Source organism: Electrona antarctica (assembly GCF_951216825.1).
Source record: "Electrona antarctica genome assembly, chromosome: 6".
Lineage (NCBI taxonomy): Eukaryota > Metazoa > Chordata > Actinopteri > Myctophiformes > Myctophidae > Electrona > Electrona antarctica.
Genome location: NC_136811.1, coordinates 11515498 through 11538003, shown reverse-complemented (window position 1 = coordinate 11538003; position 22506 = coordinate 11515498). Strand labels below are relative to the sequence as shown.

General features: G+C 45.2%; 1 protein-coding gene across 2 annotated transcripts in view; it reads left to right on the top strand.

Moving 5' to 3' along the window:
• Positions 1-22506, top strand: part of flcn (folliculin) — a 34916-nt gene that overhangs the window by 2590 nt on the left and 9820 nt on the right. The window contains exons 3-8 of one of the 2 annotated variants that reach the window (XM_079503944.1): positions 758-904; positions 1456-1677; positions 3875-4041; positions 7369-7460; positions 19054-19220; positions 19780-19893. In XM_079503944.1, the coding sequence (XP_079360070.1) occupies positions 758-904; positions 1456-1677; positions 3875-4041; positions 7369-7460; positions 19054-19220; positions 19780-19893 (909 nt within the window). Of the gene's footprint in view, positions 1-757; positions 917-1455; positions 1678-3874; positions 4042-7368; positions 7461-19053; positions 19221-19779; positions 19894-22506 lie in introns of both variants that reach the window. The other variant, XM_079503943.1, reaches the window with a different exon arrangement.

Here is a 22506-nt window from a genome sequence, read left to right as displayed (position 1 = left end):
TCAAGGTTAGAGAGAATTAGGCGAGCTTTCTGGTATTCGGAGAGGCAGAGAAAGAGAGAGATGCAAGCGATGCCTTTTTATATATTTTGAAAAATATCTTTCCTAGCACTCCAATGAAGCACAACCTCTTTTTCTATACTATAATACACCGTCTTAGTCTACAATTGAGTTTTTTTCGTTTTGCTCAAGGGCATATTGACACTGAATGTTGTGAGAAAAGAGAGCAGTTCTCATTCACTTTGTCCAATGAGACCTGTCCTCACCACTCTGAGGATTTTGAACCAACAGCGTGTCAGCCCCACGGCTTATTCGTGTAACATGTATGTCTTTTTTTTTTTGAGTGGTGCAACCACTCCCTTACGGAGCTATGTGTGTGGGTGGCTGGCTGGCAGGCTGGGTAGCTGGCTGGCTGCGTCTGAGCACGAAACCAGCATGGTTGTTTTTCACCACCTGTGCGCTACCTATCACACACACAAACACACACGCACATATTAACTGTATATATGATGATTTCAGGTGTCACAGTACAGTACAGTTACAGTACAGTACAGTGGAGGGTACAGTAGAGGGACCCCCACACGGTAACTCTGTCATTTCTCAACCGTTTCGGACGCGGGGCGGCTCGCCGGAATCGAGCCGGCACCCTGGGTGCGTTCATGTGGGTATGGAACCCCCCCCCCCCCCCCCCCCCCGGGGACCCCCACACGGAGTTGCACCACTTACTTCACACGGGTGTGATTTTTTTCTTGTCCCACAGGGTTGCCGGTCACTACCTGCATCTCACCCTGGCTTTGTGAGCATCGACGACGAGACAGGCATTCGCTTCCTGAGTCACCAGCACCCCAGGCAGCCGCAGCTGTTCAGCGTGGTGCGCCAGGCCTGTGTACGCAGCCTCAGCTGTGAGGTAAACGACAACGTACGTCTGTGTGTGTTTGAGTCCCACGTCTTTAAAAGCTATAATATGACACAGATGCGACAATTCTACAAAATGTCTTCTAAATCCTGACGGTTTTATGAAAAACCTCACGTTTCCATGTCAGTCGTTCTCAAACATTGTCATGTCAAGGACCACCAAAAATATATGAAATTGGCCGCCGACCCCCCATCTGAAAATATGTTGTTCAAGGGACCTCCCAGAAGCAAAGATTTGAGTTAAAAAGATTTGAGTTAAGCTCATAGTGTGAGCGCTATGAGCTTGTAGATCTGCTATTTTTCAATAGCTAAAGTATAACAATGCTTAAAACACCAAAAGGGGTTCCCGGCCTAAAATGGATTAATTGAGTTACGTTTACAGAGGAAATGAAATGAAAGAAACTACCAGCTAAAAAACAAACAAGCAAGACAATCAGAGAGACTCTTTCACACTGCATGTGCTACCTCCCCTACTACCTCCCCTACTACCTCCCCTTCCTCCTCACACTCCTCTTTTTTCCCCTCGTTTGTGTGTTTCCTCAGGTTTGTCCCGGCCGGGAGGGTCCCATCTTCTTTGGAGACGAGCAGCACGGCTTTGTGTTCTCCCACACGTTCTTCATCAAAGACAGCCTGGCCAGGGGCTTCCAGCGCTGGTACAGCATCGTCATGGTGGCGATGGACAGGATCTACCTCATCAACTCCTGGCCATTCCTCCTACGGCATCTCAGACTCACCATACAGAGTCTGCAAAGCACAGCCCTTAAGGTAGCCACATGCATAGATATTATAAAAAAATAGATGCCTCACTGGCCGTTGCAGTTCATTGGAGCGACGTGTATCCCAATGAAGGCGGAAGTGCAGTGCTGAAGGCTTTTTTTTTTAAAACAAATCTTTATAACAAGTCATGACAATATATTACAATACAAAACAAGACAAACAAACACAAACAACAAAGTTATTAACAATACAACATCAGAGCCAGGGGGGGATTAGATTACTAACAGAAAACATTAAAGAGTGAACACAAAGCAACAGTTCTCCGCAGCTTTCTTATTTAGAAGTGCTGAAGGCATTTGCTGCAGGCGACTGCGTCGCTGCCCAAGTGACGTCACTCATGCGACTCCTCCATGTCTCTTGAGCGGAAAGCTTCCGCTAATGCTTTGCAAGGAATGTCGGGAAAATTGTGCCTTCAATGGTGACACGCGCCTCAGAGCCGGAAAGGGCGTCTACGTATATATGTCTATGGCCACATGTGCACGCACGCACGCACGCATGCACGCACGCACGCACGCACGCACACTCCAATTTCCATTCATTCAGATGGCCCATAAAGCTGGCGGCTTTATTGGCAGGCGTCTCTAGATGCTAAAATAGTTTGTCAATGGTGAGTCAGCATAGAGATATGCATCAAATGTGTGATTTATGTACAGATGGTGTGCCTGTTGCTGCCACTATGTCTGTTCAGCGATGGCGTTGGCCAGCCGCATGCTGGGGATGATTTAACCCATTCTGACCTGAGATCAGATTCTAAAAATGTCTTCTACATCCTGACAGTTTTCTGAAAAAGCCATGTTTCTATGTCAGTGGTTCTTGATTTTTCAAAAATAGCAGATCTACAAGCTCGTAGCGCGCCACTCGGTGGCGCGCTATGAGCTTGTAGATCTGCTATTTTTCAATAGCTAAAGCATAACATAATGCTAACACCAAAAGGGGTTCCCACACAAAATGGGTTAAGCTCTGTTCGGATGGGAACTCGTTTGCAGGACAACATCCTATCATTTAATTGTTATTACAGGACAGCTCCTGGTATTAGCGACCACTTCGCACAGGATGAGAGTTCTCTAGAAATCTTGCCAGTGGTTATTATGACTCTGAGCTGGACTTGACCTCAAGCGCCTCCATGTTTGATGAAAAGAGAGAAAGCAGGTGCGAAAGCTCCTTTCCAACGAATGAATACATTCACACAGGACTGCTATTGTCAGCCAGGGCTTATTTGTATAGGTCAAATACACCAGAATCTTTACTGGCATCATGGATGGGCACGCCATCCATTAGAATGTCTGACATGACCAATTACAGCAGGATTAAGAACCACAGAGATGCTCTGGTATTAATTACATTGTCCCACCACCTCCCCCTAATAAAACTAGTCCCTTCCAAATGGGGCCAAAGTCAGTTTTACCTCAACGTGGTAAATTATTAGCCCGGTAAACCACCCCGCGGTTGCGGAAATTTAATTAGAATTCCGCGACCTTACCAGGCTAGTAAATGATTTGAATGTTGCTTTTAAAGTGGAATTTCCCTTGAAGTTCTAATCTGTAGTACAAATATTTTAGAATATATCTTTGTGTGTTACAGTACCTTCTCCTGATGAAACTGTCGGGTGAAAAGAAGCGTCTGGTGATTGTGTAACAGAGGAGGCATGTGGTGGTCAGTGTTTCCCAAACACTGGGTCAGGCAGGAGTCAGGACCCATGTTTGGGAGGAAAAAGCGTGAATCTAAAGCCTTGAGCTTTGAGTCATCACAGTCTTAGGGCCGATTCATACTCCTATTTTACCGCTGTAGTGCCGAAATGATTTCGGCTCGTCAGAAATTTTCAGTAGCACCGAAGAGCCGACTTTAGGACGGTACCCCGCCCCCCCGAACCTCAAATGACGTCACATTGTGGGCTCCCGGCAGGATCCGCCGGGAGAATCTAGACGCAGTTGCATGACATGACATGAGACTAATTAATTAGACCGACAGAGAGAGAGAGAGGAGTGTGTGTGTCTACGTGTGTGCGTCAATTTAACAAAGGTGCAGACGATCAGAAATCAGCAGAGATGTTTGCGCTACTCTATGCCGAATTGAAGTGGACTAGACTTTTTCTTTTTCTTCTCCCTGGAAATAAAAACGGCTATCACAGTCTTAACCCGGCAACCTGGCATCATGGTGTCTGTCCTGTCCTGTCCGTCTCTTACAGGTGTTTGACAACGAGCAGGGTGTCTGCCCCCAGCGAGCAGTGAGGATGAACAGCGTGTTCTCCCCTGCCGTCTTCCCCCACCAGAGGAGTGGCAACGCAGCGCGCTCCCTGACCTCGCTCACCCAGCACCCAAACCTCTGGGCCAGCCTGCACTCTTCCTTCAGCTGGTGAGTGGTGCACCATCCTGGCTGCTTGCACTGTACATTCCATAGAGATGGTAGCGGGACAAACTGGCCAACCCCTGGCCAGCCGGGGCGCCTGATGGAGGGGAATGGAACTGGTTGGAATAACGTGTTCCAGGGACCCCCCCCCCCCCCCCCCCTGTCAGGTGAAAAGAAGCGGGTGGCTTGGACGCTCATGCACTGAAGGAAGCATGAGGTCAGTCCGTTGCTCTCCCCAGGTAAGCAGAGGGAGTGTAGAGCCCAGGATTACATTAGATAATTGACACTGGGTGAAAAAATGGGTTACAAAATCGTTGGGATAAAAATTATAAAATAAAAGAGAGAGAGAGAGATGGGAGCGGGAACACGGTTAGCCCTGTGCCCAACTAGGCCTGTCACAAATATTGCATAATCGCCTAATCGCAATTATTAGATCGACATAATCGTTTCCATGTTCAGATATTTTCATAAAATAGCGGATATAGCCGATCTACAACCTTCTTAGACTGTAAGCTTGTAGATTGGTTGATCCGCTATTTTTTTTTTTAAAGTAGTGCAACCACTTCCTTAAGTGACTATGTGTGTGGGTGGGTGGCTGGGTGGGTGGCTGGCTGGGTGCATCTGAGCACGAAAACAACATGGTTGTTTTTCACCACCTGTGCGGCGTGCGCAACCTAACACACACACAAACACACACGCACAATGTACTAACTGTATATATGGTGATTTTGGGTGTGCCAGTAATGTATAGTACAGTGACAGTACAGTACAGTACAGTAGAGGGTACAGTAGAGGGACCCCCACACGGTAACTCTGTCATTTCTCAACCGTTTCGGCTGTGGGGCGGCTCGCCGGAATCAGGCCGGCACCCTGGGTGCGGTCTGTTTATCGCTTTTGCTTACTTTTTAAAAGTGTAATAATGTATGAGCTCCTGAGATCTCTCCTGAGTAGCAGACAGGCAGATTAGACAGTCTGAACCAGTCTGAACCATTTTGCCCATGTAAAAAGTTATATTCCGATGTAATGCGTTTGGGGCAGGTAAGAAAAGATTACTTTTATTTTACACACAAACGGTTAACTTGGAAACTCTGAATCCATGTAATTGCAGTCAGACAACATGACAATATGTGCTTTCTGGATCACATGTGTTGACTTGTCCTGACAACAAAGTCACCAGCTATACCACTGTACCGATGCTGATAATAATAATGTCCCTGATAGAAACGTCCTATCCAGTCCACAGTATACTTAAGCTACTGATATGATATGTCCCGGTAACCGGAAGGCTCACCCCAAAACACACACACCCCATTTTATAGTCATTTTTACTAGTTGACTAGTTTACTAGTCGACTAGTCGACTAGTTGTTTAACTACCTATTATGTAAAAAAAAAAAAAAAAAAAAAACTTTTTTACTGTGTACATTGGTGACTATAACCATAGTCTTTCTTATCAACTAGTCAACTATTACCAACAAGGTCGACTAGTGGATTTACTAGTTGAATAGTCGACTAGTTAACCCATTCTTTGGGGGAACCCCTTTTGGTGTTTTAACTAAGCATTATGTTATACTTTAGCTATTGAAAAATAGCAGATCTACAAGCTCATAGCGTGCCACCGAGTTGCGCGCTACTAGCTTGTAGGTCTGCTATTTTTGAAAAATCGTGAAATTGCGGCACAAATCTTTGAATATATATCCTTTCAGAAGACTTTTTTTATTTCGATTTAAAGCCCTACCACACGCGGGGCGGTTCTTGTATTTGTTTCACTGAGGATAAGATTAGAAATCATTTTAGGGTTTAGGCTTAGTTTAACTGAGGTTACTGAGGAATACCAGGTAGTGACCGTTCTGAGGTCGCCGGATTTGCGCCCACCGGGGCGAGTGTTTTGGTATTCCATGTCCCTGGTAGAAAGTTAGAAACATCCTATCCAGTCACCCCACGCCCACGGTATAATTTAGATAATTTATCCCTGGTAGAACCCTCAGAATCACATGGCAGTGTTGCTTGCCAAAAATAACTGGTTTCATGTCTCAAGGCTTCAGAGCCACACTTTATTTCAACTCTGGATTTCAACTCTGCAACTCTCGATTTCAGTAGTCTCCCTCTAAGTACATCTGAGGACAGCTACTTGTAGGCACTTGTAGCTTTTAAGTGCCTACTCAAAACATACTTTTTTTTGCCTTGCTTTTATACAGAGGCAGATATTTCTATTGCATTAATATTCTGTTAAATTGTTGCCCTTTTTACATTTGTCTTCCCCTTTTATTATCCATATTTTGTTCGTTATGTGTCTGCTAATTTGTCCCTATGGTTTGTTTGTTATATTCATACTTTTCAATTTCATCTGTGCACTGATGTGTGAACGCAGTTTATTGCAATTTATACTGCTGAAGTGTCTATAAATTATGTTTATTTGGTTACTGTAGCTGGGGGCAGGGCTAATGTGTTTCTGACTGTAATGTTATTTATTAACCACTTTCTACCTGGCGGACGCCAGTCATTTATTTTTTGGACATATCATTGAATTATTTTTCTCACAAATTGTCAAGACTACCAAATGGACCTTATGGGTCCATTTTGGTTCACTCTTAGAGTTACAAACCTGTCACTGGTCACCTGTCATTCAGGGCTATCTCTTCATGAGTTGGTAATTCTCATTTTGTGTGTCCGTGGCAAAAATGGAATCGTGTATGTCATTGTGTACTTAAGTGTAAATGTTTCCTGAAGATTCTTGTAAACCATGTTTTTTCTGTTCTATGGACCCTATAGAACACATAAAAAACGGTTTACATTTTTTTATTTTCGCCCTGACAATATTTACCATTAACATCCTATATATAAGGCAAAAATGTCACACTGTCACTTGCTGGTTCAAGAGCTTTTTTATTTCTCTATGTATCTGCAGTCTGCTGCTTTGTCGCCGACACACCTGTTGTCATTAGTAAGTCGAGTGTGCGGATGTCTTCCCTTCAAAAAAATCATTCTTTAAGTAACATGTGATGATGTGACATATGGAACTAGGTGGTTTTCATGATTCTGAATCCATTCCAAGCATTCGTTTTGCACAAAAAACACTCCTTGGGCTATAAACGGCCATAGCCATCATCATTTAATGTGATGAGGTCAGCACATTTGGTCAAGTAGCGATGGATGTTTTTTGTGCAAAGCTAAGGCATAACAGACCTGTTATGGTCATTCAGGGCTATCTCTTCATGTGTTCCTGGTAATTCATTCATTTTGTGTGTCCGTGGCAATAAGCCAACATGGCGACAATGACCCCTGGTAACCAGTGATAATAAGAATCCACTCGGTGTGCTCTTTGTATGCTCAGGTTGCTGAAGGCCTGTGGAAGTCGCCTGACTGAGAAACTACTGGAGGGAGCCCCGACCGAGGACACTCTGGTCCTCATAGAGAGACACACAGGTAGGGCTGACAAGACTGCTCCTCACAGAGATACGGGGGTTATTAAGGCCCCATTTACACTGGCAGACAAATCTAGCCTGAATCTAGCCTCGGTCCCAGGCTTACTTATCTGCGAAAAGAAAAGCCTGGTCACAACGTAAGGCAGAGAAGCTATCGGCGGATGTATCCTCCGGAACATCCGTCAGCTGTATTTCCCCCGGATACGATATTTTCCCGACCAATCACAACACTTGTTTCATTCGCGGAGAATGTAAACTGATTTGTAAAGCATCAACGTAATTTCCTTGGCGATACTTCCACTAAAATCCCGCAACTTCCGATGATAGTCGGCGTAGGTCTTGCCCAGGGTGGCCTGAATCAGATCTGTGCCACATCGAGATTGAAATCCGATTGGTTTAAATGAGTCCAACATGTCACATGACTCATTTAAACAAATCAGATTCCTATCTGAATGTGGCTCAGATCTGATTCAGGCTGGATCTGGCCGCCAGTGTAAATGGGGCCTTTAGTTAACTGGAACTAAACGAAATAACAAAAACTAGAATTCAAAACACAAATAATAATAATAAATTAGTTCACTGATATAAAAATAAATACTAAGCTTTACAAAAAAAAACTATAACTAACTCGAACGGCATTGTGTGTTTATAAAACGAACTACGGTAAAAGCATTGAGAAAATGTCCTTAGTTTTAGTCTTTGTGTTTATAAAACTAACTAAACTCATTGGGAAAATGTCCTTAGTGTTAGTCTTTGTCAAAAGAATCTGCGAATGCCACATATAGGCGCATGCTGCGTGTCATTCCCAGTCTATCTCTCCCTGTTTCCTGTCTCTCTCCACTATATCCTATCAATAAAGGCAAAACCCACCCTAAAAATAAAATAAATACAACTTCAAATGTGACATATTCAGAGCTTGTAGATCTGCTATTGTTTGGAACTTGTTGAATACCGCCCCGCCCCTAACTATTCCATCCATAAAAAAAATAATAAAAAAAACCGCTAAACATTGAACTAATAAAAAATGTAACTAAAACTAAGCCTTTTCACAAAATAAGAAATAAACTAAACCTAAAAAAGGAATGAAAACCAACTAAATTGAAAATACGAAGTCAAAAAAACGAATGAAAAATAAAAAACGAATGGAAAATGTATGACAGACTTGTTCCATATAGAGAGACAGACAGGAACAGTACTGCTCCCGTAGTCACAGTGCTCATAGTAGACACCTGACAGTAGAATGGTCATAGACAGACAGACAGACAGACAGACAGACAGACAGACTGGTCCCGTAGGTACAGTGCTCATAGTAGACACCTGACAGTAGAATGGTCATAGACAGACAGACAGACAGACAGACAGACAGACAGACTGCTCCCGTAGGTACAGTGCTCATAGTAGACACCTGACAGTAGAATGGTCATAGACAGACAGACAGACAGACAGACAGACTGGTCCCGTAGGTACAGTGCTCATAGTAGACACCTGACAGTAGAATGGTCATAGACTGACAGACAGACAGACAGACTGCTCCCGTAGGTACAGTGCTCATAGTAGACACCTGACAGTAGAATGGTCATAGACTGACAGACAGACAGACAGACTGGTCCCGTAGGTACAGTGCTCATAGTAGACACCTGACAGTAGAATGGTCATAGACAGACAGACAGACAGACAGACAGACAGACAGACTGCTCCCGTAGGTACAGTGCTCATAGTAGACACCTGACAGTAGAATGGTCATAGACAGACAGACAGACAGACTGCTCCCGTAGGTACAGTGCTCATAGTAGACACCTGACAGTAGAATGGTCATAGACAGACAGACAGACAGACAGACAGACAGACAGACTGGTCCCGTAGGTACAGTGCTCATAGTAGACACCTGACAGTAGAATGGTCATAGACAGACAGACAGACAGACAGACAGACTGGTCCCGTAGGTACAGTGCTCATAGTAGACACCTGACAGTAGAATGGTCATAGACTGACAGACAGACAGACAGACTGCTCCCGTAGGTACAGTGCTCATAGTAGACACCTGACAGTAGAATGGTCATAGACTGACAGACAGACAGACAGACTGGTCCCGTAGGTACAGTGCTCATAGTAGACACCTGACAGTAGAATGGTCATAGACAGACAGACAGACAGACAGACTGGTCCCGTAGGTACAGTGCTCATAGTAGACACCTGACAGTAGAATGGTCACAGACAGACAGACAGACTGGTCCCGTAGGTACAGTGCTCATAGTAGACACCTGACAGTAGAATGGTCATAGACAGACAGACAGACAGACAGACAGACAGACAGACTGCTCCCGTAGGTACAGTGCTCATAGTAGACACCTGACAGTAGAATGGTCATAGACAGACAGACAGACAGACTGCTCCCGTAGGTACAGTGCTCATAGTAGACACCTGACAGTAGAATGGTCATAGACAGACAGACAGACAGACTGCTCCCGTAGGTACAGTGCTCATAGTAGACACCTGACAGTAGAATGGTCATAGACTGACAGACAGACAGCTCCCGTAGGTACAGTGCTCATAGTAGACACCTGACAGTAGAATGGTCATAGACAGACAGACAGACAGACAGACTGGTCCCGTAGGTACAGTGCTCATAGTAGACACCTGACAGTAGAATGGTCATAGACTGACTGAGTGTGAGTGCTGCCAATACATGTCATTCTGCACTTGATCTCACGCAAATCATCCAAATGAGTCGTGAGACATAATGATTGTACATATTTTTAATTTGTCCTACAAAGACTCAGCCTGCCCGCTATGAGTAAACAGTTGACGACAGTGGGAAGGAATGCCCGTGATTTAATGCATTTAGGCCTGACTAAAATAAATAAAATTAAAACGAAATTTAAATTTAGTTTTTTTCTGTATCTGTTTCTATATTAGTGGTTCTCAATATTTCATGTCAAGGACCCCAAAAATTACATGTAATAGGCCACCGACCCCCATCTGAAAATAGTTCCAGGAACCCCCCCAGAAGCAAAGATTTGAGTTAAAAACGTTCGCTCTGAAAGAATATATTCAAACATTTGGGCCACATTTTCACGATTTTTCAAAAATAGCAGATCTACAAGCTCGTAGCTATGAGCTTGTAGATCTGCTATTTTTCAATAGCTAAAGTATAACATAATGCTTAGTTAAAACACCAAAAGGGGTTCCTGCCCAAAATGGGTTAATGCATTCTTGCAAGCACTTTCTGTGCTGCCTTCCACAGAGGTTGAGTCAACCGCACTATACCAGAATATTGAACAACTGCCTTATTCCTCCCTAATAAATCCCCATAATCATTGCTAGACTGTTAGACATTATTATGTTAACTCCTGCTTTTTATGTTGCGACACAGATTGCAATATTTTCACGATGACAATTCCTTCAAAACATGTTCAGCTCTAATCGCTCTAATCGCATTAAGCCTTACTGTGTACAGTTGGGTGCCACCGATATTGTCCCTTCTGTTTTCTGAAATAAATATTTTCACGATTTTTCAAAAATAGCAGACCTACAAGCTCGTAGCGCGCCACTCGGTGGCGCGCTATGAGCTTGTAGATCTGCTATTTTTCAATAGCTAAATTATAACATAATGTTTAAAACACCAAAAGGGGTTCCCGCCCAAAATGGGTTAACTGTCCTTTTGCGCAGATCACGCAAACCTCAGCAAAAAGAAAAGGACAATATCGATGGCCTCCAACTGTAAGTGTAATACTGCTGAGGAATGTTTCAAAGTAATAGTGGCTTTTTCTTTTATCATGAGGAATACAAATCAAAGCATAGGGGTACAAATATATATATCTAGTGAACTACAGAATAGTGGTGCAAACTGTTCAAATATACGTTTTGAAAATCCCCCATTGTGGTGGTAACATTCCTGCCTAAGTGTTTTGGGGTGACATTCTTTTGTCTTGACCACAATTGGGAGTTGTAGCTTTACTCATCGGAACTGCCTTGGTTCGCTCTGTAAATGATGGTAAAGGGCTGAGCAGCTGCAGTTGCTCCCTTAATACAGCGGAGGACGGAGAGAGCAGGATTTTGAGGGATCCGTTGTCTGTCTTTCCGGGCAGAGATTGGCTCGACTCCCTGAGGTTCATGATGTCATTCCATGTCATGTGGTGTGGACAGAGGATCAGAGTTGAGACATGAGACTGGGGGGGCGTGCGTGCGTGCGTGCGTGCGTGCGTGCGTGCGTGCGTGCGTGCGTGCGTGCGTGCGTGCGTGCGTGCGCGCGCAGGAGTTGACATAATAATGTCTAAGCAATGATTATGGGGATTTATTAGGGAGGAATAAGTTGTTCAATATTCTTGTATAGTGCGGTTGACTCAACCTCTGTGGAAGGCAGAGGTGCGTGCGTGCGTGCGCGCGTGCGCGCACTGCCTCTGAAGACTTTTCACAGCCGTCAAAACACCAGAACAGACTGTGATTCACACGATGAACGCATATGACCAGTCGGTGACCGCCGCTTGTTTTCCTGAAAGTGGAAATCATCATGTGATCCGTGACTTTCTTGGGATATTCCCAACCCGTCCCGACGCAGCACAGTATAGGAATGACTGGTTCCCTAACACTGAGTCGGGACCCATGTGTGGGTCGCTGACACATTGTTATGTTATGTTATCTGTTGTTCTTTTTTCCCTGCATTTTGGTTTTAATTATTTATTTCAAAACATTTTCAAAAAGCATTCCCCCAGAAAAAGGAACATCTAAAACAAATTATTTTTTTCCCCAGTAATTTCATGAAGATATAAAATAGAAATCAAATAAATTTGATTAATTAAAAAAACAAATGTTTAAGAAGTGGTGAAAATATCCGATCTACAAGCACACAATGCGATGCGAATCGACGCGTTGTGAGCTTGTACATCTGCTATTGTCACTCGTCTGGGTCCCGCCGGGCAAACGTCTAATCTCTCTTTTGGGTCTCGACCAGAAATGTCTGGGAACCACTGATGTAGATCATTAAAATAATACTGTACATTGGTGTGAAAATAAAATACATAAACATGCTACGGGGCGGCGGTGGCTCAGGGGTGGAGTGGCCGGAAGGTAACCGCAAGGTTGCCAGTTCGAACCCGGGCTCCCCCAGAGTTAGTGTCGAAGTGTCCTTGAGCAAGACATTACATTACAGTCATTTAGCAGACGCTTTTATCCAAAGCGACTTACAATAAGTGTATTCAACATAGGTAGGGAACAAAAACTACTAATCACCAGAAGTCTTTAGTGCATTTTCTGCAAAAACAAGCAACCAAGAGTATACCTAGTGCTAAGGTAAAAGTGCAATATATCAGCTACCTATTTCCTTAAACAGATGAGACAAAATAGCTAAATCAAATGAGCATGAGCTAAAACAATTAAGTGTATCGACTAAACAAGATCCAATAAACAATACAACAATAGAAAACAAGCGTTCGTACAACTAGTTAACAACAAGTAGGTCAGGCAGAGAGGAAGGGTAGTGTTTCCTGAAGAGGTGGGTTTTCAACCTGCGGCGAAATATGGGCAGTGACTCTGCTGTCCTAACATCAGTGGGGAGGTCATTCCACCACTGTGGGGCCAGAACAGAAAAGAGTCGTGACCGTGTGGATCGGCCAGAAGGACCCTTGAGTGACGAGGCAATCAGTCGCCCCGAGGTGGCAGACCGAAGTGGTCGGGCAGGGGTGTAGGCATCGACCATAGCCCGGAGGTAGGAAGGAGCTGTTCCTTTCACTGCCCTATAGGCAAACACCAGGGTTTTGAACTGGATGCGAGCCGCTACGGGGAGCCAGTGTAGAGAACGGAGAAGGATGGTTGTGTGGGAGAACTTGGGGCGGTTGAACACCAGACGAGCCGCAGCTTTCTGAACAAGCTCCAGAGGTCTGATGGCAGATGCCGGAGCACCAGCAAGGAGGGAGTTGCAGTAGTCCAGGCGGGAGATGACGAGAGCCTGGATGAGCACCTGGGCTGCCTTCTCCGTGAGGAAGGGGCGAATCCTCCTGATGTTGTAGAGGAGGAATCTGCAGGACCTTGTCACTGATGCGATGTTTGCCGAGAACGTCAGTTGATCGTCCAGGGTCACACCCAGATTTTTCGCAGTCCGAGTTGAGGTCACCACAGCATTATCAATGGTGATGGCCATGTCTCGGTGCGGACAGCCCTTCCCCGGGAGGAACATCAGCTCGGTCTTGTCCAGGTTGAGCTTCAGGTGGTTTGTCGACATCCACGCCGAGATGTCAGCCAGACAAGCAGCAATGCGTGCCTCCACTTGGGTATCAGAGGGGGGGAATGAGAGGATCAGCTGGGTGTCATCGGCATAGCAGTGGTAGGAAAAGCCATGGGAGTGGATGACAGCACCCAGAGATGTAGTGTAGAGAGAGAAAAGAAGAGGACCCAGAACCGAGCCTTGGGGAACCCCAGTTGTGAGCCTGTGTGGTTCTGACACAGACCCTCTCAGCATCACCTGGTAGGAGCGACCCGTCAGGTAGGATGCAAACAGGGAGAGTGCAGAGCCTGAGACACCCATCCCCTCGAGGGTGGAGAGGAGGATCTGATGGTTCACCGTGTCGAACGCTGCAGACAGGTCCAGGAGTATCAGGACGGAGGAGAGAGAGTTCGCTCTAGCGGCATGGAGCGACTCCGTCACTGCCAGCAGGGCAGTCTCTGTCGAGTGACCCACTTTGAAACCAGACTGGTTGGAGTCCAGGAGGTTGTTCTGGTGGAGATAGGAGGACAGTTGTTTAAAGACAGCACGTTCGAGAGTTTTAGATAGGAAGGATAGAAGGGAAACCGGTCTGTAGTTCTTGATCTCAGAGGGGTCAAGTGTCGGTTTCTTCAGGAGGGGGGTGACTCTGGCAGTCTTGAAAGTAGAAGGAAAGTAGCCAGATGTCAGAGAGGTGTTAATAAGGTGGGTTAAGAAGGGAAGAAGTTCAGGTGCAATAGACTGCAACAGAGTGGATGGGACCGGGTCCAGAGAGCATGAGGTGGGGCGACTAGAGGTAACAAGGAGAAGGACCTCGTTAGGGGAGAGGGGAGAGAAGTGGGATAGAGAGGGGATGGGGGGGGGAAGAGGAGTAGATGAAGGTAGAGAGGGGGGGGTGGCAGGCAGACGGGTGTGGGTAGTGCGCAGGGCACCAGCCGGGGGAGGAGGGAAGGAGGATCGGATATCGTTCACCTTCTTGTCAAAGAAGTTGGCGAAATCGTCAGGGAGGAGGGACGAGGAGGGAGGAGGGGGTGGTGGTTGTAGGAGAGAGGAGAAAGTTTCAAAGAGTTTTTTAGGGTTGGAAGCAGAAGCCTGAATTTTAGTGCAGAAAAAAGCAGCTTTAGCAGCTGATAGAGAGGAGGAAAAAGTAGAAATGAGAGATTGGAAGGTGAGAAGGTCCTCCGGGAGGTTGCCATTTCTCCATTTGCGCTCAGCCGCTCTCAGGCTCCGTCTCTCAGTCCGCACTGAGTCCGACAACCAGGGGGCAGGTGGAGTTTGGCGTGCAGGCCTGGTGGTGAGGGGACAGAGATGGTCGAGAGAAGAGGATAGAGTAGAGAAAAGAAGATCTGTGGCGGTATCAGGGGATAGAAGAGCAAAGGATTCAGGGGCAGGGAGAGCAGAGAGAACAGAAGAGGAAAGATCAGTGGAGGAAAGTGAGCGAAGATTGTGACGTGAGGAAATCATGTGGGTAGGGAGGGGCTGTGAGGGGGGAGAGGAGAGAGAGAGAGAGTAGGACATGAAGTAGTGATCAGAGAGTTTCTTACCCTTTTCACTGGAAAGAGGAGTGACAGACAGGTTAGCAATAGAGCAGCCTCTGGTGAAGATCAGGTCCAGTTGGTTGCCCGCCTCATGGGTAGGAGGAGATGGGGAAATAACTAGGTCAAAGGCGGCGAGAAACGAAAGTAGTGGGTCTAGCTGCTTCTCAGTCGGGAGGTTGAAGTCACCCAGAAGGATGAATCCAGAGCCATCGACAGGGAAGTGGGAGACTAGATGGTCCAGCTCCTCCAGGAAGCCACCAGCAGGGCCCGGTGGGCGATAAACAACTGCAATGGTGAGCTTGACTGGATGAGAAACAGTGACCACATGAAATTCAAATGAGGTAGGAGAGAATTGTGACAGTGAAACAGGAGAGTATTTCCATTTTCTGGAAATTAGCAGACCAACCCCACCACCTGTCCGCACGGCTCTGGGAGTGTGAGAGAAAGAGTACACATCTGACAGAGCCGCGGGCGTAGCAGTGTTTTCTGGTCTGATCCAGGTCTCAGTCAGAGCAAGGAAGTTAAGGGAGAGCAAGGATGCGTAGGCTGAGATGAAAGCAGATTTGCCTTCCACCACAGCCGAGTGGCAATTCCAAAGCCCTCCCGTTACCACTTGCTCGACGTGAGTTGAAAGAGTAGGATAGATGAGATTAGTTGTGTCGCGACATCTGGGTGTAACCCAGTGTTTGTGCGACCGCCAGGAAGAAGAGAGGACAGGAATAGGAAGAAAACACATTGTAGATCACTAAACATATACTACAATACACTACTATATCTATCACACTACTATATATGTCACTAATCAATGCTACAGCTTATCGTTCAGTGACGAAGTCGGACTTTGACAAAGTCGCCTGTCGCCTTTGTTCGTTTGACAAAGTCGCCTGTCGCCTTTGTTCGTTTGACAAAGTCGCCTGTCGCCTTTGTTCGCCTGGCCTTCGTTTGCTGGACGCCGCTTAAAAGCTGACGCTTTCAGCTGGTGGTATAAGGCCACTTCAACTGATTGCTAATCGTCTGCCAGGAGTGCTGGCTAAACCACACACTTCACACTTCACAAGGACATCAAGTGGGCTATACTACTTATCAAGTGGCCTATTACAGGGTGAAACTAATTACACTAGTCCAAAGTGCCACTAGCCTACTGCTTGAAAACAAACAATACAACTATAAACTACAGACTACCACACAAGCTAATAATATAATACTAATAGAAAAGCACTTAGAGTACCACTACCAGCAGCTTGCTAAAATACAAAATAATGCTACTTACTCAACTAGACAGAGGTCAGGAGCTCAGTTCACTTCAAATGTTGGTTACACACTGAATAGAATACTCACAACCTGGCTACTTATCCCTTGAGCTGTGCTGGCTAAACCACACACTTCACACTTCACAAGGAAATCAAGTGGGCTATACTACTTATCAAGTGGCCTATTACAGGGTGAAACTAATTACACTAGTCCAAAGTGCCACTAGCCTACTGCTTGAACACAAACAATACAACTATAAACTACAGACTACCACACAAGCTAATAATATAATACTAATAGAAAAGCACTTAGAGTACCACTACCAGCAGCTTGCTAAAATACAAAATAATGCTACTTACTCAACTAGACAGAGGTCAGGAGCTCAGTTCACTTCAAATGTTGGTTACACACTGAACCCATAATTGCTCCTGATGTGCTGGTTGGTGCCTCGCATGGTTTCCGCCGCCATCGGTGTATGAATGTGTTTGTGTGTGTGTGTGTGTGAATGCATGGGTGAATGTAATGCACAATCTATGTAAAGCGCCTTGGATAAAGGCGCTATATAAATGCATAAATGTACCATTTATTTTCCATTCATGCTACCCTCTGACCAATATCTTAATGTTATAGATAGTCTCTAGACATGGTTACAGTAGTTCTGCCGCATCACGTTCAATGCAAGATGTGAAGTTCCCTGGTTTTTGCTTCGTAAAACATTCCTTGGCCTTTTTGTTGACATAAATATTTTAGCAACACAGGGTGCCAAAAACAACAGGAAATAGGAGGCTTTAAAGCATTCCGTATTTTTGGCAATGTGCAAAGCAGTGTCATGGAATTTCACAACCGCCGTCCGCTGGGTGCTGACAGTGCTTGGTAAACCGAAACCCAACATGTGTCTTATTATCCCATTCTGGGCGGGAACCCCTTTTGGTGTTATGTTATTACTTCAGCTATTGAAAAATAGCAGATCTACATCTGCTATTTTTGAAAAATCGTGAACATGTGGCACAAATCTTTGAATATATATATATTCTTTCAGAGTGTTTTAAACTCAAATCTTTGCTTCTGGGGAGGTCCCTGGAACAACCTATTTTGAGATCCAATTACATATAATTCTGGGGCTCCTTGACATGAAATAGTTTGAGAACCACTGATACAGAAACATAGGGTTTTTCAGAAAACTGTCATGATTTAGAAGACATTTTGTAGAATCGGTCTCGGTTGAAATGGATTAAACCACAGTTGTTGTTACTCATTTAGAAGTGGATTTCAGTGTAGTTTTTTCCAGGGATGCACGATTAATCGGTAGCGTAATCGGAAAACTACACGCATTTATTTTGTTTATGTCTTATTTCAGTTATTTTGAGGAAAGCCTCGATTTATATAGAAAGTGAAAAGGGTAGGATGAAGGAATGCATGCCATCTGTTATGATGGTGGGAAAGCTATAGCGAAGATTCTATTTCATTGTTTCTTAGTTAGTTTGTAGATAGTTTTTCTGAACCTGGGATTTTCAGTTCATTGTCCGTTGAAACTGTGTCAGTCTGTCAGACACTATACAGACAGTTGGAAAGCTGTAAAACATGCGGCTCGAAGGAAATAGAAGCTTTGATCTGGAAGCGTGTGACTCCAGAAACAGGAAGCCGGGGGGGGGGGGGGGGGGGGGTAGTGTTTATCTTCCTTTAACCCATTTAGGCCAGACGTCGAAATAAAAAAAATGTCTTCTAAATGTCTTTCTGAAATACCTCATGTTTCTGTATCCGTGGTGTTCAATATTTCATGTCAAGGACCCCAAAAATGATATGTAATTGGCCTCCGACCCCCCCATCTGAAAATATGTTGTTCCAGGAACCCCCCAGAAGCAAAGATTTGAGTTAAAAACGACTTTTCAAAAATAGCAGACCTACAAGCTCGTAGCGCGCCACTCGGTGGCGCGCTATGAGCTTGTAGATCTGCTATTTTTCAATAGCTAAATTATAACAATGTTTAAAACACCAAAAGGGATTCCCGCCCCAAAATGGGTTAAAATTCATATTTTCCACCACCCTAGTGTGGGCATGCCATTGTAGGAAAACAAGCCAAACATATTATAAAATGTGAAAGAAATATTTTTGGAAAATAGCCGGTCCACATGCACACAACGCATCGCTTCGTGATGCGTTGTGTGCTTGTAATTTCATCGTGCATATAAAATAGAGCTCAAGCATTTAACCCATTCAGGACGGGAACCCCTTTTGGTGTTTTAAGCATTATGTTATACTTAAGGTATTGAAAAATAGCAAGCTAGATCCACAAACTCACGAGCTTGTAGATCTGCTATTTTTGAAAAATCGTGAAAATGATGTGGCGCGAATCTTTGAATATATATTCTTTCAGAGCGAACGTTTTCAACTCAAATCTTTGCTTCTGGGGGGGTCCCTGGAACAACATATTTTCAGATGGGGGTCGGTGGCTAATTACATATAGTTTTGGGGGTCCTTGACATGAAAATGTCTGAGAACAACTGACATAGAAACATGGGTTTTTCAGAAAACTGTTTTGATTTAGAAGACATTTGTAGAATCGTTCTCGGGTCTAAATGTTAAACACAGTTTCATGTTTGTTCCTGAAGAACAAGAGGAGGAAATGAGCTGCTGGGAGGGAGCTGAAGAAGGCGGGGCCAGACCACAGCGCCACCAATCAGAGATGGAGCTGGGCGGGCACTTGCTGTACGGCGATGCCGGGAAATTTGAGGACTTTCCCGGTCCAAAGTTCAGGTCCCTCAGACATCTGAGGCAGGTGGGATTACTGTTCTTGTTACTGTTTGTTCTGGTTATTACCTCAGTGTTTAGCCACGTGCACGCCGGCGTGCTGTGTGCACGCATGTTGAGTCATATCACGTCAAACATTGTCCATTGTCTATTCAGTGCTCGGCTCACCGTCTCACGATAACTATCAATATTTTTACTGTGTGTGTGCGTGTGTGCGTACGTGCGCGTGTGCGTGCGTGCGTGCGCGCCCGCGCACAACGCGGTGCGAAGTGGTGCGTTGTGAGCTTGTAGATCGGCTATTTTCACTACTTCTTAAACATTTGTAATGTGTGGAATTTCTTAGATTTTTCTTTGATTTCTTCATGAAATTTTGTTTTTAATTCATGGAAATTTTTGCTTTTTTTTGGGGGGGGGGGGGGGAAATGTTTTGAAGTAAAAATAATTAAAAACTAAATTTAGCAAAACATAACAACATAACATTTAACAAAAAATAAAGGCACCCATAAAAAATGACCCACAAATGGGTCAACCAATTTTTGACATGGACTTTACCAGCCTCACACCGCTGTCTATTTGATCCCTAACAGGTCCTTGGGGCGACTGAGTTTCGTCAGCTGGCGTGGCACGTGCTCATGGGGAACCAAGTAATTTGGAGAGGCGCTGACCCGGGCCTCATCCAGTCAGCCTTCATCACGCTGAAGGTAACTGTCCCATGCCTAGTACAGTACAGTACAGTACAGTACAGTACAGTACAGTACAGTACAGTACAGTACAGTACAGTACAGTACAGTACAGTACAGTACAGTACAGTACAGTACAGTACCGTACTATCATAGCTCTAAAAGGAGAATGTTTGTAATGTTTGTAATGTGGCCAAATGTTCGATTTATGGTTTCGTTTTTTTCTCTACTCGGAATTGAAATGCTAAAATTCTCAACTTCAGCTTGTCACTTCATCATAAAAGCAATTTGTCATTCTTTTGAACAAATTACAAATGCTTTTTAGCACATTCATGCAAATGATTATTTACAATTGTCTGCTGTTTCTTACATTATCAGTTGCTTATGTCATATGCTTGCATTCTTCAACTGATATCAATGTTTTATTTTTCTTTGAGAAACTACAAGTGGATCCTCATTACTTGTAAACCGATGGGACTGTATTTCTTCTATAGAACGAAGCTTTTGCCATACTGCAAAATACTCTTTTTTTACCTCCAGTGAATGGGTACGTGGCACATTAGCTATAGCTAACTAGCACTGGATACTTGGCAAATAGCCAGCACCGCGATGTTCCCTGTCATATCATATCAGGACTTTCAGAAACTGCTTCAAAAGATTGCAGTGCTCGAAGCGGAATTACACTATTTAAAAGTTAATTTGGAAGTAAAACAACAACATGGGAATCAGGAGAACCGCACGCAGGATAAGACATTCGCCTGGAGTTCTCTCGGCGCTAGGCCAAAGGACATGAAAGGACGAAAAACTGGGGGTGTCTCCCCCCCCGGTATATCCACTGTGATTACAAACAGAGAGAACGGCGTACAGGACTTGAAAGGACGACTAACTGGAAGAGCTCGGAGCCCCGATAAGACCAGCTGGCCTACGCTACCAGCCCGACTCAGAGCCTCGTCCACCCCCCTTCAAAATTGGAAAACTGTGAAAAGCAGATCAAAAATCATATCTCCCCATATGGAGAATGTGCAGGTGGCTAACAGATTCAGCCCACTGCTCCAGATGAACGACAGAGATATCGCCACACCGAGCAGGGTAAGATCCAACATCACAGAAAATGAAAGGCGAGCTAATGGAGACCAAATTAATGAATTCCTGATTGTTGGTGATCAGGCTGTGAAATATGTTAAAAGTAACAAAAAGAAAAAAGCAAAAGTTCTATGCTTTCCCAAAGACACAGTCTCTGATTTGAATGACAGAATCTCTGACGTTGTTGCTGCACACCCTATGGTGAAAACACTGATACTGCACATCGGTACACGTGATACAGAAAAACAACAGTCAGAAATCCTAAAAAATGATTTCAGAGCCCTATTCCACACCCTCAGCTCCCTAGATTTAGACGTGTGGATCAGCGGGCCACTACCTCCAATGACCGGATGTGAACGCTTCAGCAGACTGTATGCACTCAGCAAATGGCTCTCAACGGCATGCACAGAAGAATCATTCAATTTCATTGACAACTTCAATTTCTTCTTTGATCGTAGGCACCTCTTTGTTGATGGAATTCACCTAAACAAGCTGGGGGTTAAACTATTCTCCAGCAACTTGTTCCACAACATGGAATCAAGAGATAGCGCCCTAGCCAAAACAGATAATATTGTGGCGGCGGGTGCCAAGCTTCTCCCCCTCGCCAAGGATGTTCTCAAAACAAGGAATACCACAGATAGTGAACCCACAGCTCCTCCTGGTGGAGAAGTCAAATCAAGTGAACACACAACTCCTCCTGATGTGCTCTGGACTGATGCAGAAGAGTGGTCCTCCTCTGATGGAGAAGAGGAAGTGCATCCCCCCTGGTATATCTGCATCTGCTGTGACTACATAGAGCGTGATGCATGGTCCCCTGGTGATGCATGGCCCCCTGAAAAACTCACCCCCTATGAACTCACCCCCGTGTTCATAGGGGGTGACTATTGCAGAGAAAAACGCACAGAGCGTGAGGTCACAGCGCCCCCTGGTGGAGAAAAACGCACAGATCGTAAAGTCACAGCGCCCCCTGGTGGAGAAAAACGCACAGAGCGTAAAGTCACTGCGCCCCCTGGTGGAGAAAAACTCACAGGGCGTGAAGTCACAGCGCCCCCTGGTGGAGAAAAACGCACGGGGTGTGAAGTCACAGCGCCCCCTGGTGGAGAAAAACTCACAGGGCGTGAAGTCACAGCGCCCCCTGGTGGAGAAAAACTCACAGGGCGTGAAGTCACAGCGCCCCCTGGTGGAGAAAAACGCACAGAGCGTGGAGTCACAGCGCCCCCTGGTGGAGAAAAACTCACAGGGCGTGAAGTCACAGCGCCCCCTGGTGGAGGAAAACTCACAGGACGTGGAGTCACAGCGCCCCCTGGTGGAGATAAACTCACAGAGCGTGAAGTCACAGGGGCCACTGGTGGAGAGGATACTGAGGCCGCCGAGAGGTCCATCAATGACAGTCGAATGGAGGAATTTCAAACTCCTTCACCAATACATCACCTCAAATTCACTCCGGGCATGATGGACCTGATAAACGCTGGAGTAAGGCTGACCCCCCTTACCGTACGGCCAGCCCAACAGCCCAAATTGCGAGAGATACCATGGCCAGAGTTAATCCCA